The 17,799-nt window shown below is 41.3% G+C and overlaps 2 protein-coding genes across 2 annotated transcripts in view; one reads left to right on the forward strand and one right to left on the reverse strand.

Annotated features, from left to right (window-relative positions):
* LOC101876851 (claudin-19-like) overlaps positions 1–13,014 on the forward strand; it is a 28,144-nt gene extending 15,130 nt beyond the window's left edge. The window contains exons 3-7 of the mRNA XM_034064253.1: positions 829–1,104; positions 7,905–8,069; positions 8,208–8,289; positions 11,048–11,158; positions 12,494–13,014. Coding sequence (XP_033920144.1) covers positions 885–1,104; positions 7,905–8,069; positions 8,208–8,289; positions 11,048–11,158; positions 12,494–12,593 — 678 coding nt within the window. The 5' untranslated portion in view covers positions 829–884 and the 3' untranslated portion in view covers positions 12,594–13,014. The remainder of the gene's footprint in view (positions 1–828; positions 1,105–7,904; positions 8,070–8,207; positions 8,290–11,047; positions 11,159–12,493) is intronic.
* Positions 13,015–14,441: 1,427 nt separating this feature from the next.
* DUSP28 (dual specificity phosphatase 28) lies at positions 14,442–15,753 on the reverse strand. The gene is made up of 2 exons (XM_013130199.2): positions 15,406–15,753; positions 14,442–14,594 (listed from the first exon to the last, which is right to left on the reverse strand). Exons 1-2 carry the CDS (start codon positions 15,751–15,753, stop codon positions 14,460–14,462), a joined length of 483 nt encoding a protein of 160 aa, XP_012985653.1. The 3' UTR covers positions 14,442–14,459.
* Between the last annotated feature and the right edge of the window lie 2,046 nt (positions 15,754–17,799).

Raw genomic sequence — 17,799 nt, forward strand, 5'->3', positions numbered from 1 at the left:
GGGGAAAAGCACGACAAAACTCTCAAGTAAAACAATCATTGTGAAAATGGGAATAGCTTTCTCTATTGCTTTGGAGTCCAATGGGGTGTGAGCAGCTCAGTGGCACTGATGAAGCAAACTCTGTGCCGATGGTTGCAGGTTCAGCCGAGTGCCCTTGGTGCTAATATACATGATTTTGTTGTAATCTTGTTTGAGTTGTCCGTTTCTGTAGCCAAAAGCCAAATCTGAGCTCTTGTGCAACAGTTGGGCAGAGCTTTGGCCCCAGGTCCTTGATTTTAGAACAGGGGAAAAAGTTCTAAAGGGTACAAACCCCTCACTTGTTTGATCAAACTTGTCTTCACAAAGTGCTGACACCAGTGTCTAGCAGGAACGTAGATGAAATGCATTAGAAACATACCATAATTGTGAGTATCCACATTTGTTTTCCATTTGTATTGCTGGGCACTGCAATGGGGAGATTAATAACTTATTAAAGTATGTAACAGTTTTAACTTTGTAAGAGTTTTGAATTGGCAAACAAGTAAAGAACGGATGAAACATTGCAAATTCAAATTAGAGAATTCCTTCCTCAGCTGGGTTCTCTGGTTTTGCTCTGTCAGTATTTTACACAGTAAACATGTAGAGTAATGAAAGTGCTCCTAAGAAAATACTCAGATGTCATGGCATATTTAAGTATTCTAATTATTTAAGGAGATTTAGTTTCCATTTCAACAATTCCATTATGTAATGAATTAGTTCATAGGTAGCCATCTTTATGAGGTTTTCACAAAGATATGGCTTGTGTAAAGATAACTCCAACTACTCTGTGTGTATAAATTCATCCAACAGGTTTCTAAGATCAGGACTTTGGGAAGGTTTCTTTGGAAACAGCTCCTGTCAGAAGAATGGCATCACCTTGTCTACAGATTTGTTCCTTGCTGCTGGCTTTAGCGGGATTCACCATTTTACTTGTTACTACCATGTCCAACAGATGGAAGGTTTCAGATGCTGGAACAGTGCTAGTTACTACAGACTGGATTTCTGAAGGCCTTTGGATGGACTGTGCAGTACCTGCTGCTAGATCACTTCAGTGCAAGAAATTTCTCTACATGTTGAGTTCAGACAGTAAGTCTGCATGGCGTATGGAGATAAAATCCAGGAATGTAATTCTATGCCTTCCTTCTGGCCAGCATTCTAGGGTGGTGGGGCAGCATACACTGCAGTGGTCACAGAGGGTCTAGTATGGACAGGATTTGTTCTGTAGTACCTGCAGACAGGTTAAAGGGCCCCAGTAAAATCTATGGGCTTCGTGTTGTGATTCAGCTCAGTAACTGATGTGGCTTTGTTGCCATCTCTGTTGTGTGCACATAGATACACAATGAATCTAAGATGATTTTATTTATTCATTATGATAATTATGATAATTTTTTATTTTTTATCTATTATTTTGGAAGAAATAGCATGCTTTTACTTGGCCTAATGCCTAACTAAAAGCAGATCATAGGTCAACGAACACTGGTGCTTTTTTGTGCCCTGGTGTGAGTCCAAACTTCTTATATGCTCCAGAACTTATTTGATACTTGGTGCTGAATCTGTGTATTTGTTCTGGGATTTCTCAGAAGTGGCCAGCTTAAACTAAAACACATCTGTGCCACCGATTCTTAAGGGTTTTCTGAGATAGGCTGTGCTAGCAGGGTAGTTTACAAGAAAATAGAAGGAGATTTGTCTTTACAGGGACTTTAAATTGTCTGTTTAGGTTGTTCTAGATGTAAAAAACATCTTTCTGTGAACACTACTTTTATAGTAAAGGACCAGGAAGGACTGACACTGAAGTTCTTCCCTCAGAAAACTGAGTGCTGGCACAGTTACAGTATACCCTTTAAAACCTGGTGTTTTCTTAAGCTTTGTGCTCAAAACAACTCTGTGTTTATTCTTTTACAACTTTCAGTGTCATGCGGTCACTTTATGAGTTGTATCCTGGAATCATTTCTTCAAGCCTTCCTTGCTTTATAGATCCTTGATTACTGTCATTGCTGTTTGTTTGGACTCTTTCCAGCTGACTTAGTCTCTATGTGCAGAGCTCAGAATCTCTCACAGGTTATGAACACTTGTTTTTCCTGACATAAACACAGACTCCACTGAAGTCAGAGCTGCCTATGGCAGATCTCTAAAATGTGAGAGTTTAACTCTCAAGAGTTAACTCTCCAGATTCAGCTTACTTTTTAACCTCCTTAAAAGCCCAACCAGGGAGGTTTTCCAAAACCATGCAACCAGGTGGTGATTCCCACGCAAGAACTTGCCAGTTCTTCAAATACATTAACTCTGTTGCAGCAGGAGCACAGAACTAATGCTTCCAAGTCACCAGAGAAGATCAGTTCTTACCACACACCATCCAGTTTCTTTACCAGTTTGCAGCTACAGAGCTGCACAGGATCACACTGGCTGTGCTTGCACAGCTGTTCTTATTTGTATCAACAGCAACGATCCTCTTGGTTGTCAAGGCTGCATGAACCCACCAACCTACAGCATCAGCTCAAGCTGACCAGTGCATTGTGGAAGAAACCCCATGTATCTGTTACGGGCATGCTGTGACTCAGCAGCTAATTCTTGTGGTAGCCTTTAGGTAAATGCTATTTATCTCTTACCATGTTGCGTCATAGCAGGATTATTTTATGAAGAAACTGTGACTCCATTTCCTGGAGATAAGAGCAGGTTATTACTGCAAGAGATACACAAACCGGTGAAGGTATTAACAGCAGTGGGTGATGTGAAGCGTCTATGGGTTTGTTTAGTCAAGAAGCAAGTAAACCAAACTTAACATGCTTCTACTCTGCCTCAGATAGATACATTTTGTTATAATATCATAATATTCTGACAAACAGATGCAAGCAGCTGATGTTTATGACTTCTCAGATAGCTGGTTTCCTTCATCATTTTATTCCTTTCGAGATGGGTCTGTCACAGTGGCTCATCTGTTCCCTTGTATTTAATTTCTGTGAAATATATTATAGATTATTATAATTGTATCCCAGTGTAAGTGGGGTTATTTTTAAGATCAAATGTTTTTAACTGTAGATCAATAGACTGTAAAATGTTAATGGAAACCACTCACCCACAGACTTATCCTTCCTGAAAGAAGCTGGCAGTAGAGTTGCAATGGATCACTCATGACTGTAACTTCAAAAAAGAGTTTCTTTTGTTAAATTTTATAGCAACAGGATAAAGTTCCTGTTCTCAAGCTTTTTTATGCTTGAGTCATCAAGAACACAACAGAGTAAAGCTTTTTGATTTGAGAGCAATAATAAAATGAAAAACCATTTCAATCTTGTGTAAACCCCAGTTGACTCCAGAGGAGAAACAGAAATAAGGTATTTGCCAATATTATGACTGTTACAAGATAGTTTGTAGAAATACTGACTGGGCTTTCAGGCTAAGGCAAGAATAGGCTCATTTTGTCACTTCTCATTAGGAAAAAAGAATGAAACTTGTAATTTTTTTGTTAAATGTTAATATCTTTATCATGAACTGCTCCCACTTCTTATTGTCATGCACTGTAAGCCTTATCTGGGGTTGAGCAAAGAGCAAAGGTAGCCTCATTTTGGAGTGAAACCTAGAGATTAAACAGCAAGGAGGCTTCTGAAGGCTTCACTTGATCGTAATCTTATTATAGGGATATTTAACTGTTACTACTCACAAGGATGACTTCTGCATTGGAAATTGTTAGTTTTCTTTTGTGCTTGGGTGGGTTGGTAACTATTGGAACTACTTTGCCACATAATTACTGGAAAGTTTCCAGTTTACACGGCAGTGTGATCACAACGACCACGTTGTTTGAAAACCTGTGGAAGAGCTGTGCACAAGACAGCATAGGAGTATCCAACTGCAAAGAATTTGACTCTATGCTCGCATTGCCTGGTATGTGACTTTGTGCATTCTTGTTCATACTGCTTGAAAATTTGCTGGTAAAAAAATATTAAGGCTTTTGATTGTTAAACTGGGAGTACTGGAGAATAACTGGCCAAGAAGGACTTTGTGGGTTGAAGTAATAAGAACCTCTTATGCATCGGAATGCGTCAGGCACATTGAGAATGGCTATACAATAAGGCAAATGAAGTCACTTGATCAAACATTTAAAATATGGTCTAATCTCTGTTCTAGCACCTTGTAGGAAGAACTACCAGGAGACATCTTTTAATACATCTTCCATGACAGTTCCATATTCATTTGGAATTACTGTATAGGGCTTCTTTTGCAGTACTTGATAGCTAATGTACTGTAGCTGGAATCTGTGCATATAAAAATTAGAGGTAAGAAGTGGTAGGGGGGTTTTGTGTGTTGAGACTGAAGATCACAGATAACACGAGAAATACAATGAATATATGTTATAAATATAGTATAAGTCATACCATGAGTGTATGTTATAAATTAATATACTTCAGGACTTGTTAACTAATGTCTTTTTGGATGTGTTTCTAAATATCAGGATGTTTAGATCTGCTGTCCTGTATCAGCCTTCAGCAGAATTGTGGATGGTCCTCAAATGCTCAGCTAAAGCATTATTCCATGAATAGTAAGCATGTTTATAGACAAAAAAGCTGGTTTTCACTAATCTTGAAAAACTAAGTGTGTAGATACTTATTCCAGAATAAAAATGCCTTCCTGCATAGTTGAATTTACACTGGAAGGTAGCTAAACTAAATAGGTAAGAGGTTACTCATAATCTGAAGAGAGTGTAGTATAGGATTAGTGGGCAGAAGGTCTTAAATGAACTTTCCCTCCCAGTCTGAAATATAACTGTTGCAGACCACCTCTGACCCTACCACATCAATTCTCCAAGTCTGTCTGTGTCCAGTATTTAGGGAATAATCTGTTCTTTTCATCTTTCAGTGCTATCTAATAATTGGTTTTAAAATGACTGTATGAATGAAGAGGAACATAACTCTATTTAAGCTTCTCAGACTCAGAAACAGCAGGATCATGTCCTTACGGGAGCATTCATTTGGGTCATGTGTAAACCACTTCAAGGGTTGGTTCATAACTTACTGCTACTGACTCTAGTTAGCATCTTGTCTTTGATGTATTTACATGGGGTATTGTCTCTGAGAGTGTCACAGAGCTCCCATCTGTGCCAATGTGGGCAATGGGGCCACATCGGGTCAGTGTCTTGGAGCTGCTGAGGAAAAAGTGGGTTTTAAAGAAATGGAGGTGGGCAGTAGGATCAGCAAAGAGTACCATGAGTGTGCTTAAGCAGAGAAGTAAAGGCAAGCAACAGCAAGGCTCCTGGAGAACTGCAGCTAACAACATGGAGCCAGCAGAATGTTAAAAACCAGGGCCAGACAGAAAGTAAATGAATTGGACAGGGTCTGAAAGTGAATTTGTGAAGATTAAATCTGATCTGCTGAAGAGGAGATCAGTTACACTGTTGAGAAGATGGCAGCGTAACTGAGGGGTACAGGCAGGGGCAGGGGGAATGGAAAAGCAGCTTGCAGAACTGTAAAGAGAAAGAAAGGTTTTAGAAAGGAAACCTGAAAAAGAAACAGTTTAGAAGGCACTGAATTGTAGAAAAAGCCAAAAGGACATCTGGGCAAAGCAGGAAAGAGGAAGAAAGTCTGGTTGGTAGCAATGAGGGCTGAGACCTCCAAGAAATGTCTGTAGAACTTACAGGTAGGGGTCAAGGCAGGGTAAAAACTATCACAGTCAGTTTAGGCGTGTTTCAAATTGCTGTTTAGAAACCTAGATGGAATTGCTGCATAGAAGATGCCAGGGATTGTCAGGAGGATAAAAAGGAAGAAACAAAAGTGTCTTTGTTAACTCTCATCAGAAGGACCATAAAGATTTTCCATGAAGGTTTCCTTATTGGCAGCTGTGCTACATGGTATGGATTTTGTTGTGTGCATGGAAAATACCAGACTTGGTTCTTTTAAACAGATTGAAAGCTTTTGAATTCAGCCAGCCATTAGCCTGAATCACAAATGTTTGAAGTGAGGGCCTTTTTAAAAGCAATACTGCATAAGACTGAAAGCATGGATGGTTTAGTTACAACTAGATCAAGCATTTCATATAAAGCAATTAGTTAGCTGCCAAATGCTTTTAAACCCTCTTCCCTCCCCTGCCCCCCAAGGTTCTATAGGTATTTCTTCCTATGGATCATTTCTTAAAAATAGTATTGATTGATAAACAGATTTTGTATCTTTTCCAGTAAGCTCATTTTTAAGATACAGACAACAGAAAATTGAGCTGTCTGGCTTGTGAAGTAAGCTCCTAAGCCAAGGCTGTTGAGGATATCATATTGTGCTACTAAGAGGATATGGTATGAAATCTGTTAAAATAATACAGCTTTTGGCTTGCAAATAGTTAGCTTGAGGGTGAGCTTTTGTGTCCTGAAAAGATGCAGGGAATTCCATCTAATACTTCACCACATCTAATGCACCCCATCCCATCTAACACTGAGTCCCAAAGACCTGAAAGGTGAAGTTGCTGGATTCCTGCTGTCATGGTGTAAGATCCCAGACTAGAAAGCAGTGCCAGAGTTGGGTGCTTGCCCTAAGAGTATCTTCTGCAGGTAGAAATCTTGAACTGTTCATGGTACCTTGAGGGGTCATTTCACTTCCATTACTGCATGCTTTTTCGCCAAAAATTTTTAAAATTAGTGCTTAACAAAACATTAATTCCTTGAATGACATTATCCTTTACTTCTGTGTATTTGTCTCATGACTGCTTATTCCTGTCTTTAATAACTGATGCTTGCAGGACCAATACTCTAATGCCACATAAGGGTATGAGCCCATTAAGTAAGTCTGAATGTGAATCTGTCACTTCACTTCCTGTTTCTGGATCTGACTTTTGTTCTCTGAAGGGTTATGGGCTCACTCCATTACACAGCTAGAGAGCAGGTTATTACAAAGGACATGGAGGTGATCAGGGAGCAAGAGCTTGAATACTAGCATCAGTGATGTGACTGACCCTTTTGATGCTTGGTTAGAACCATAGCATCATTTGGCTTTGAAAAGATCCTGTAAGATCACAGAATCACATGAGGTTAGCAGGCAAGACTGGTGACACTTGGCACGTTTATCTCATTAGAAAGGTGCCAAAGTGCCATTTGATCAGGAACCTGTCAAATCCAGGGTGACTCTTTAAAGGAGCCCAGAGTCTCTGTCTGACCTTCCTTCTTAGGCTGGGTAATAATCTGCTCAAGTTTTGTGCCATCGATACCTAAGTGTGAAGACTGGGAGCTTAAGTGATGCAGAATCATAAGCATACCAACTTCCCAAATGTGCCCACGTAACCTCTCTGCAGGAGTACGTCTTACAGAGGAGTGCTGCAGCTCTTGGATCTGCTTATCTCCTGACCATTACCTCGACTCAGAGTTTAAAGTGCACTGCTAACTCGAGCACTTTCTTTACCATCTCTCACTGGAAGTAGCAAAGCTGGCACATTTTCCTAATTCCTCTCTATTGCCAGAGCCCTGCACACCTTGGCTGGGACCTGGAGTTCAGAGGTGTCCTATGTGCTCAGCAGTACAGGTGTAAGGAAGGCACCAGGACTTATTAACAGGAAGCTTACTTCTGCTCCCATAAATGACCATGTATACTGCTACACATGTTCACAAGACCTACAAGATGTAAGCTGTGAAGGGCTGGTTATAATGATGCTTCAGGTTTCACTAAACCCAAGAAGCTTTACTAAAGGCCCAAGAAGATTTACTGAGTTTATGAAGTCTAAGTGTAGTTAAACTCTGAAACCTTAAAGGCTTAACACTCCTAGGGTTTGAATGCTTCTTTGAACCAAATAGCAAAGAGAAGATTCCCTCATTACTGCTTCTGTTAATTTTGTCACTCCCCTAATAACTTCTATTTTTTTCAGCACAAGATTAATTTAATTTCTGTATGGATCCTGATTTGTTTCCTCTTTTTATTTCTTAGCTTATGTTCAGGCATGCCGTGCCTTAATGATCGCTTCCATCGTTTTGGGATTCATAGCTGCAGTACTCTCGCTGCTTGGTTTGAAGTGCACAAAGATTGGGTTGAGCGATGAAGATGGAAAAATGAAGTTTGCTGTGACAGGAGGGTTTCTCTTCATTTTAGGAGGTAATAATGAGGCTGAAATGAGAAAGCTTTCATGTTTTGTATTGCTTTCACAGCTAAATTAAATGAAACATTCTTGGTTTAAAGCTGTCACAGGCATTAAAGGAGTTGTTCACCTGTGTGCTTTTTAAACTTTGGTAGGTCTCTGTTCCATGGTGGCTGTTTCTTGGTACGCTGCGATGATTACTGCTCAGTTTTTTGACCCCCTGTATGCTGGAACCAAGTAAGTCTTTAGATCTCTCATACCAAACTGCATGTGTTACAGATGGCTGCACTAACCTCAGCTGCTCCAGAGTTTCAGAACCTGGATGGATCCCTTTATCCAGTCCTGTGGGAGGAAAGATTTGTCTTTGGGGAATCTTTTCACCTCAGAGATATTGGTGGGGAGGGTTCTCTTCTAGAAAGTTTAATGGATACGTGGGGAATATCAACCCCACGCTTGCCCGCTTGCTGAGGGGCTTCTGTGCCATTAAGCTCACATCTCAGTGCTATGGAGAAGAAATTTAAACTCTTCATTTTCTGCAGCATTTAGACCAAAAGAGGTACAGAATTCTAGCTACGGCTAGAATAGAATGCCTCAGATGTATGTGCAACTAAAAAGGCATAGAGAAACCAGCTTGAACTGCATCATAGTGACCTGCAGACAGCTGAGGAACATCCCTGCCATGTGCTGCTTGTCTTGAAGAAGTGAAAAATTAACTCTATGTTAACAGCTCAAATTTGTTTGCCTCATGAACTAAAATGAGGAAAATCTGTGAGACTTTTAGTTTGTAGAGCTGCACACAAAGAAGTTTCGAGGTATAAAAGCCCTGATTCTCCTCTGATATAAAAGCTGTTAGAAAACATACAATATAAAAGCCATCTTGAAAACCAAATGCCTGATTATGGCACCTTATCTAGGGGCCATATTTAGCAATGAGGAAGAAAGGTAGAGGTGACCTGGCCTCTCCTTCAAAGAAGGGGGAAAAAGGGTGAGGGAAACAATATATTGTGTATGGAACATGAAAGAGCAGGTTTGGGGAAAAGGGGGCATTTAGCATTTGCCAGGACCTCTACCAAGTATATAATTTTTCAATCAATAAACTATCAATCTTTAGTTGCTAGGATCATATTTGAAGTGTTCTGTAAGCTTCCTACAGAGAACCAGTTCAGGGAAGTCAGAGGTGAAGTTATGAATTTGTACTTCATACGAAGTTATGAATCAAAGTACTTTAAGCAATTGCTTTGGATGTTTGTCAGTTTTCCTTGTGTTTTCAAACAAGCGCTCACAAAGAAATTGTACTTGTGAATACTTTTTGTTGTTTTATATCCCCTTGATGGAACTATATGAAGGGTAATAAATACATTAGAGGACCGAAACAACTGTTGATAAGGAATTTCAGTTAGTGGGATAGTTAGTGAGTTTTATAGCTATCTGCTACAGCGTTGGGGCTTCAACATCGATGCATGTTAATCAGTTACCAGGTTGTTTGCATTCAGTAGCTAAAGAAATCTCTTATTTTCTAATATCTGAACTTCATGTTTAATGCTATCGATTCACTAAGAGGCTCCCAGTGAATTAACTTTAATAAATTGGTAAAGCCAGGTATGCTCTTGAGGAAGTTTGTGCTTCTTGGACTCTGTGAGACAGGTTTAAAATCAGTTGCAGGTCAATATTGATCTTCACCTTTAACAGACCAGCAACTCTGTTTTTCCAGATTGCATCTTTTTGTCCTGACTTCAGCAAATCAGTAAAATTAACCTCTACTGACTCTTCAGGGTATTTCTCATACAGCTGTGAGCGCAATCCAAGTTCTCCAGATCCCTCTGATGTACTTTGCTTTGGTATGAATGACATTTACAGTATTCCTGTCTGCAGGCAGCATGCACTGGTCAACACTCTCTGATTGTTCCTTATTATTCCTCCAGCAACTTGCACTCCTGCATTTTGAGATAATTATTATCTCCTTGCTCCATGTTCGGAGAGTGCCTAAAACAGCGGACACCTTGCAGTTCCAACGTGGGATGAGAACACAGAGAACAACGAACCCCTGTAAACCTTCCTGTTAGCAATTAATTCGAGTCAGAAACTTGGGCACTTCTAAATAATGACCTTCTGTTTACAAGTGGAAAAACCCCTCACATATCTGGCTTCAGAATACCTTCTACACAACCTATGACGCTTATTTTGCCTTTGTATCAGGTGTCTCAGAGCACATAGGTACAGCCATATTGTGGATATAGTTTTTGTCTGAATATAGAAACTTGTTCTCTTCTTTATGTGAAACTCCTGCCAGACTTGGTCAGACTCAGTTGTGTGTAGTCTTTGGGTCAAATTCATCAGCAGTGAATTTCTTGGACTGCACTAGGGGGTTTCCTCAAAGGTGTAGTTTTGTACAGTAAAATGGGGAACTATTCCTTTTTATCTTGGGACTATTCATAAACATATTTCAGCTATATAACCACAGAGAGTGCTAAATAATCTTTAGGATACATAAATCTGAAAACTAGCCCTATAAAAATAGCTACTTGTACGTGATCTAGTTTCGTGTCCATAGAAAACTGATTTCTATGGCTAGCCTTTTCTTATGACACAGACAGCAAGCTCTAAATCATAGAGTTTCACAAAATTCCTTTAGTGGCACAGCCAATACAAGGGCAAAGTAAGTGTTGTGGACTGCCCAGAAGTTATATTATCATCATTTATTATCAAAAGATTATTAAATATATGCAAGTATTTATTGCTACTTATCTTTGTGTTGCCTAGTACGTCCCATCACTAACTTGGCAGAGCACTTCTAAATACACGTAAGAGTTTGACAAACACTGACACAAAGCCAGATCTGTTCTCCCCTGTTATCTGTTGCAGTAACCTTTCAGTTGGCTGCTTCCTATGCAGACTAGAACTTGTTTGCATGATTAGCGTACTTTATGGCTCAGTCTAAAATAATGGCTTTGTGATCCTGTTACATGCTGTTTCCATAAACTCTCTCATGTTTCAGGTATGAAATAGGAGATGCTCTGTACTTAGGCTGGGCTGGATCTGTTCTTTGTATGCTTGGTGGGATCTTACTGACCTGTTCATGCAAAGGGAAGAAAAACCAGGATTACAGGTAATCTGGGACTTGGCAGTTGAAATAGCAGTTGCCAATTATATATCATTGTCTACTGTATACTATTCTCTCTCTCTCACTCTGCCTTTCTGCAGCCATCGAAAGCACAAACAGGAAATTGTACCTATTATGGTGTTATGGCATGTTACAGACTAGTGATGACAGGGGATGCTGTGCCAAATACTTGTACCTTCCAGACAGTGTACTTGCGGATGCTTTGCCATCACTGGCCACCTATAACTAGCATTTAGTAAATCTGGGTACTGCTAATGCTTCCAAGAGCTACATGATGATGTGCAGTGAAAGAAAGAGCTATCTGTTGCCAAAAGAAAATGATATCAAAGAACATAGTATATTAGATCAAGTTTCTGTGTAATACTCGCATTAAAATATTCAAACACCATTTACCTTGCAGAAAGTGTAATGGCATTTTCTTGCCAAGGGAGATCCAACTGATCATTAGAAGCACACAATGTTTTTCTTGTTCCTTACGGAAATGTCTAACAAGACATCAAACAGACGAGTATTTCTGGCCTCCAGACCTTGCCTGGATTTATTTTTTTCTCCAGTCTTTAACTATTCACACATAATAATTGACAAAAGTCCCTTTTTGAAGGAGAGGGAGTGAAATTGTCAGAAACAGCAGAGGTCCAAATGGTTTAAGCTTGTAAGGATGATAACATGGAAGAAAGAAGCATGCTCCTTGCTACTTAGGAATAATCTTAGGAAAGTTATGTCAAAACTGATGATAAGTGAGAGTGTTCCTTTGATACTCCACTGCCTAATCTGAAGCCATTTAAGTTTTACAGTAAGATTTCATCAGCCACATTGGACTTTAGATCTCGCTCACCATACAAAGTACCAAATATCCTGAAGTATCTTGAAAATCAGGTAAAACTGGTGAGTGGAATAACAGAAGTTCAACACGACAAATGACAGATGAAGGGGCGGGGTGAGAGACTTCTGTTTTTCTTTCTCATCATCTTGATTCCTGTATCAAAACCTGCAGTTTGCACAAAGACATAAAGGTTTAGGTTCTCTTCTGCTTTAGAGACTTGAGTAAAATGCCTTGAGTAAGAGCACACACGAGTTAGGAATCCAGGATGTGTTTCTGGTTATGAGAGAAATGGCTGTGCTGTCTGTCAAGTAGCTCATCTGTTTTCCCTTATATGCAAGACTGATGAGAACAATAGTCCTCTATGTTCTGCCCCTGCCTGAAGTATGTGCTGTTGGTGGGCTGGATACAGACCTGAATTAGTAACTTCCCAAGTAACTGAAGCTGTGGATGTGTGTGTAATAGCTATTGTTTTGTATCTCTTTCTTCTTAATTCGCAGTTTCAACAAATACCCATACTCAGCAGGCCACGCGGCTCCTCCACAGGATGTGTACATCAAAAACTCTGACACAGTCATAAGCCACAAGGAGTATGTGTAAGCTTACCTTTTATGTCACTTGTAACGTTAGTAGGTTATGACCTCAAATAAAGAAGCGAACTACTCCCAGGGTTCCGGTTCCAAGTTCCAATCTGTCATCTTAATTTGGAGCAGTACGAAGGAGGAGGTATGGTTCTCAGTGTAAATAGAAATGTTTTTCCAGATGGTTTTTGATTGTAAATAGGATTCTACAGAAGATGCTGAGATGTGAAATCCTGCGGCATAAAGGTTTTCTGCATGCTGAGGAGCCTGGTAAAGGTTAACCTCAGCGTTCAGTGTATCCTGACAATCGAGAACAACTGTTTCTATTTTGGCGGACTCAAAAAGGCAGAACTGATATGCTGTAGCTAACTGCAAGTTACTACACCTCACAGTTAGAAATGGATTGGGTTTGCACTAATGTTTAATTTCCTACTTTTGTTCAGCAGCTTTAGCTTTTGACAGGAAATAAACTTTATTCCACAGATGACTGACTGAAACAGATTTTTTTAATGAGTGGTACCCTATCCATTAATAAGGATATAATCTATAAACCTGGGCTAGAAGTCTCATCTGAAATTCATATTGACCATATGAAGGTCAAGATTTAAAACAGGTACAAAAAATTCCCTACTAACCACTCACCTCCACGTCTGAAGATGTGCAACAAAGTTCTTGTTGGTTGTGATGCAGATATCAGATATAATACAGATATGATGCGGAACGAACCAGACACAGCTGGGTGTACAGAAAGCAGCTGGTACTAAAATGTTTTGTGGCACCTAAGAAGATCATAGCCCCATTTTTTCAATTTCTGTTTCTATGTTTTCAGCTTTTAAAATAATCCTATTTTAACTCTGAGAATTTCTACTGCATCTGAATTGTCTGTTCAATGTAATCCCCCTGTGCCTTTATTCTCCACCATTAGAATTTCTGCTTTAAACCACCCCACTGCTAGGAGCTTGTGTTTGCCTTGTGTAAGCACTCAGGCAGATGACAGTGAGCTCACTTTACTTTGTATCGATGCTTTGAGAAATGTGCAATGGAATTTGACACTGCAGCTTCACAGGTTTCGTAACTTGTCCCTTTTAAATTACAGATGTATTAATACAATTCATCAAAATACCTTGGTGTTTCTCTCTGCTTTTACTGACTTATCCTAAACACAACTGTAGTCTGATTTGGAAGTTTTGTGTGGCCTCCTTGATATCCTAATAGATAACTTCACAGGACAATCTGCATGCAGTCTTAAGCAGAAATGATTTAGCCATGTTGATTGCATGCAGATACAGCTGACTTGTACACTGACACATCCAGGCATGAATTGGGCACTGACAAGTCTTTTAGGCTTAATGAATAAGTTAGGATTACTTTTAGATTGCCAGTGTAATCTTCTTCTCCCCACTATCAACTGTTGTTTTAAAAATAACTCCTTTCATATTCTGGAGAGTAATTTCAAAAGCTGAAAAGCCATATAACTGGCATGGTGGTAGCTGAACTCCTCACCATCATCTGCATATTGTCCTCTGGACAGTGTATATTGTGAAGTCACTGGGAAGTTTAGTTAAAAACCAAGAGTGAAATCTATTGTCACAATAACTCATTCATTCAATACGTTATTGCATTCAGTGTCATTCAGGTGAAAATAAACGCTGAAGATACCGTGCCATTCTCTGGTTTGTTTACAGGCCTTCCAACCATTTTCTGTTTCTGCTGTTTCTGCCTGCTTATTCTACATGCACCTTCAACAGGAATGCTCTGAATGAATTTAATGAACTATCAGCTCAGTTTGGGGAGGCAGGTGTTTTATGTACAAGTGATACATGAAGCATTTTTCTTCCTGTTTGTTTAAATCTATTGCAAGCTACTTAATTCTCTTTAAAACATTTCACATGCTGCTATTTTTAAGCCCTTTGCTCACGTGGTCAGACTGCTTTGGTATCTGCAAATCTTCTTCATATCTCTGCAGCTGAGACCAAAATCCTGCATTGGGTTCTGCTACTGGTCTGGCAGTCTTCACAGTCTAGGAAAGAGGAGAGGCATTGTAGAAGCAAGGGCAGGTAGCATATAAATGGATTTTTTCCTCTAAGGCTCTTGATTTGGCTATGGAATAATAAACAGATATTTTGGAGAGCTGACTTGGATCTCCTGGCATGGGGTCCCTGTGAATGTCTTTCACAGTGTGGTGACACTGCTCATGTGTCAGGACACTCAATATAGTGTGAAACTTGGTCATGTATCTGCATGCCTCTGTCTAGCACTGAACAAAACAGTTATCTGCATGAGAAACTCTAGTGATGTACTACCAAATGGGTGTGGACTACAAGATAGGTCACAAGTCACATGTGTTGGACAGGCTTCCTACTGAAGTTGAGATGCTGTTATTCATGACTACCTTGTCCCTAGCTATTTATGAGGCTTAGCAGATGATGTTTCTTTGCTGTGTTAGCTGTCACGTAAGAGCAAATCCTGTGGAACAACAACTGCACGCCTGTATCCATTTCCCTCATTTTCTTTACATCTCTCTTTAACTTTGCTTATCATGACTAAGGAAATAATGGGGAAAAAAGGTTCACAGAACAACCAGCTTTCCATATTTGCTTAAAGTCTGTCTGCATTTGTAATTATATTTTTCCCAGAAGCCTCACATTGAAAGTGTATTTGTCCCAACTGGGAGTGTAATTTTCATTCAAATGATGAATATCTGTGTTAACTGTCAATAAATAGGTGAGAGCACCAAAATAATTCTATGAGACATTATCATTACTTACAGTAAGCACTGCAGTTCTTACCCGAAAGATGGCTAAGTAGAAACCTGGTTATCAGTACAATACCTCGAACGCATCCTTGAGTGGGAGCCTTCCGTGTCTCATCAGATAAGCAGTGCAGATAGCAGCGGATCGGCTGCGGCCGTTCTTGCAGTAAACCAGGCACTTCCCACCACTCCTCACAGCCTCTTCTATAGCATCACTGCACTGCTCAAAGTACTGGTACAGGTCTTCAGCCGGGTCATCGAACACAGGCACACGCATGCCCCGGACCTGCGGGAGGCCGGGGAAGGGCTGCTGCCTGGTGACATTAATGCAGAAGGTGACTCCCTCTCGCGTGAGCAGGTCCTCGTTGCAGGCTGCCCGCGCGTTGCTGATGAGCAGCGAGGTGGTGACCTGGCTGAGCTGCAGCATCGGCAGCTGAGGCCACAGCGGCACCAGCTCCCCAATGGCCGCGGGCGCACGGCGTTCGAGTCCTGCACCGGCACGGATCCGGCTGCCGTTCCCCCCCCCCCCCCCCCCGCAATGTGTGTGGCTGCGCGGCCCTGAGGAATGCTGGGCTCTGCTATATTTATCCCCACTGCACAGGCTTGGGAATAAAGGCTTCAGGCAGGTCCTAGTGCCTCCTGGATACTGACAGCTCTATTTAAAAAGCTAAAAACACTCTGAGACAATTGGACTTGAACAGTTCCTAGCTCTATAGCAGCTTCTTACAAGAAGCTAAAACTTCCGTCTTCATAGAATCACAGAATGGTTTGGGGTGGAGGAGACCTTGAAGATCATCTAATTCCAACCCCCTGCCACGGGCATGGACAGGGGTTACCCCTCCAGCTTGTGTTACTCAAAGCCCCATCCAACCTGGCCTCTTCCTCACAGGAAGGCTGCTGCTGGGGTCAGGATTGGTGCAATGACGCAGTATGGCTCAGATCACCTCCAGCTCAGCTGTGGATCATGTAGTGGCCCCTCACCTACAATAAAAGCGTATTTGAGTGCCCAGAAAATGATTTACCAGGCTGGCTAGATATGGTAGCGCTAATCTTGCTGGACTTCAGCTAAACTGCTGGTGCGGTGCCAGGGCACGAGGGTGCTGACACGCGCTGGAGCTGTGCAGGGTGGGTGGGGAGGGCACAAGGGCCTGGCCAGGGCAGGGCCACATCAACCAGTACCAGGTGGATGCTGCAGGACTGGTGCTGGTACCAGCCACTTCCTGGTGGATTTAGCACGTGGCTGAGCCTCTCAGAACAGTTTTTTTCTCTGGCCATGACACAAAAAAGGAGCTTGTGACTGATACTTGTGGCTGGCACAAAGATGAACCTGGGCTATCACGGCACCAGGGCATGCACTAATAGGGTTGGTGTGAAACGCAGTGCAAGACAGTCAGGAATCAGCTGGGAGGGATGAGGATGAGCCTCTATTCCAACATGGAGGGCAGGGAAACTGATGTGCCGCTTACCTGCCATCACTTGTGCCAACAGCCTGACAGAGAGATGCCAGCTCTGAGATGCCTCCTTAAAGGAGCAGAGTGTCCGCTCCTGCAGTGTGGTACCACTGCCCTTGGGCTCAGCCCTCTGCCCTACCACTTCCTTGGCACAGCACCAGCCTGGAGAAAAGCTCTGCCGGCACAGGAGGCACAGTGAGGCTATGGATGTTTACTGGTTACCTGCCTGCAGCTGACTTGAGGACTTGCAGTCTCAAGCACAGCTCAAGATCAAGCATCCCCATCACTGTGACGATCCAGCCATCTGCTCTGCTTGCAGGTTAAGATCCTGCCAACACCTGCACTAGTACAAGGCCATGGTAAACAATTAGCACAACACGTTGCAATGATGATTACCAAAGGTGTTTCTGATTCCTCACAATATCATGCCATGACTTTTTGCACCTCTCTGTGAGGAAGAAAACATTTAGCATAGCACTTCAGTGAGTCAAGTCAGGTTCACCTTGTCTCTGCACACATAACATCCATATGACCTTAGATTCCCTCCTGTGTTCAGGGCTGACATCAGCCCATTACAAACCTTGTGGCTGAAAGCATGATTTCATTCCTTGGGACTCCTGGCCTTCTTAACGGAGAACGAAAACGCCAAATTCAGCTTACATGTAAAAGAAGTAAAACTGCCCTGTAAATACAGATGTAAGTCTCCAGCCTTTTTATTTATACTAGGATTCAAAGAACATATTCCAACTTTAGATAAACAGTGCAAGAGAGTTACAAGTACCTTGGTAACAGAAAGAAATAGATAACTGTCCAGCTATGCCAATAAGTGAAATAATTCTTACTCCTGCAGATAGAAATGCATCTGTTTAAAGCAAAGGTGGACTTTAAATATTTTGCTATACCTTAGCCTCTACCAAGCCCACCAGAAAACAACAGGCAGCTTGTCATCTGTAAATGATAAGTAGCTGTGCTCTCAAAGCCTCTCGAGACCCTCGCCCTTAGTTAAAACATACACGTTATGG

The sequence above is a fragment of the Melopsittacus undulatus genome, chromosome 6, assembly GCF_012275295.1.
Source record: "Melopsittacus undulatus isolate bMelUnd1 chromosome 6, bMelUnd1.mat.Z, whole genome shotgun sequence".
NCBI lineage: Eukaryota > Metazoa > Chordata > Aves > Psittaciformes > Psittaculidae > Melopsittacus > Melopsittacus undulatus.

Coding starts and splice junctions, on each gene's coding strand:
- DUSP28 (XM_013130199.2), bottom strand. CDS start 15,753: ATGCTGCAGCTCAGCCAGGTCACCACCTCGCTGCTCATCAGCAACGCG. Junction 14,595..15,405: donor CACTCAAGGATGCGTTCGAG/GTATTGTACTGA, acceptor CCTCTTTCCTAG/ACTGTGAAGACTGCCAGACC.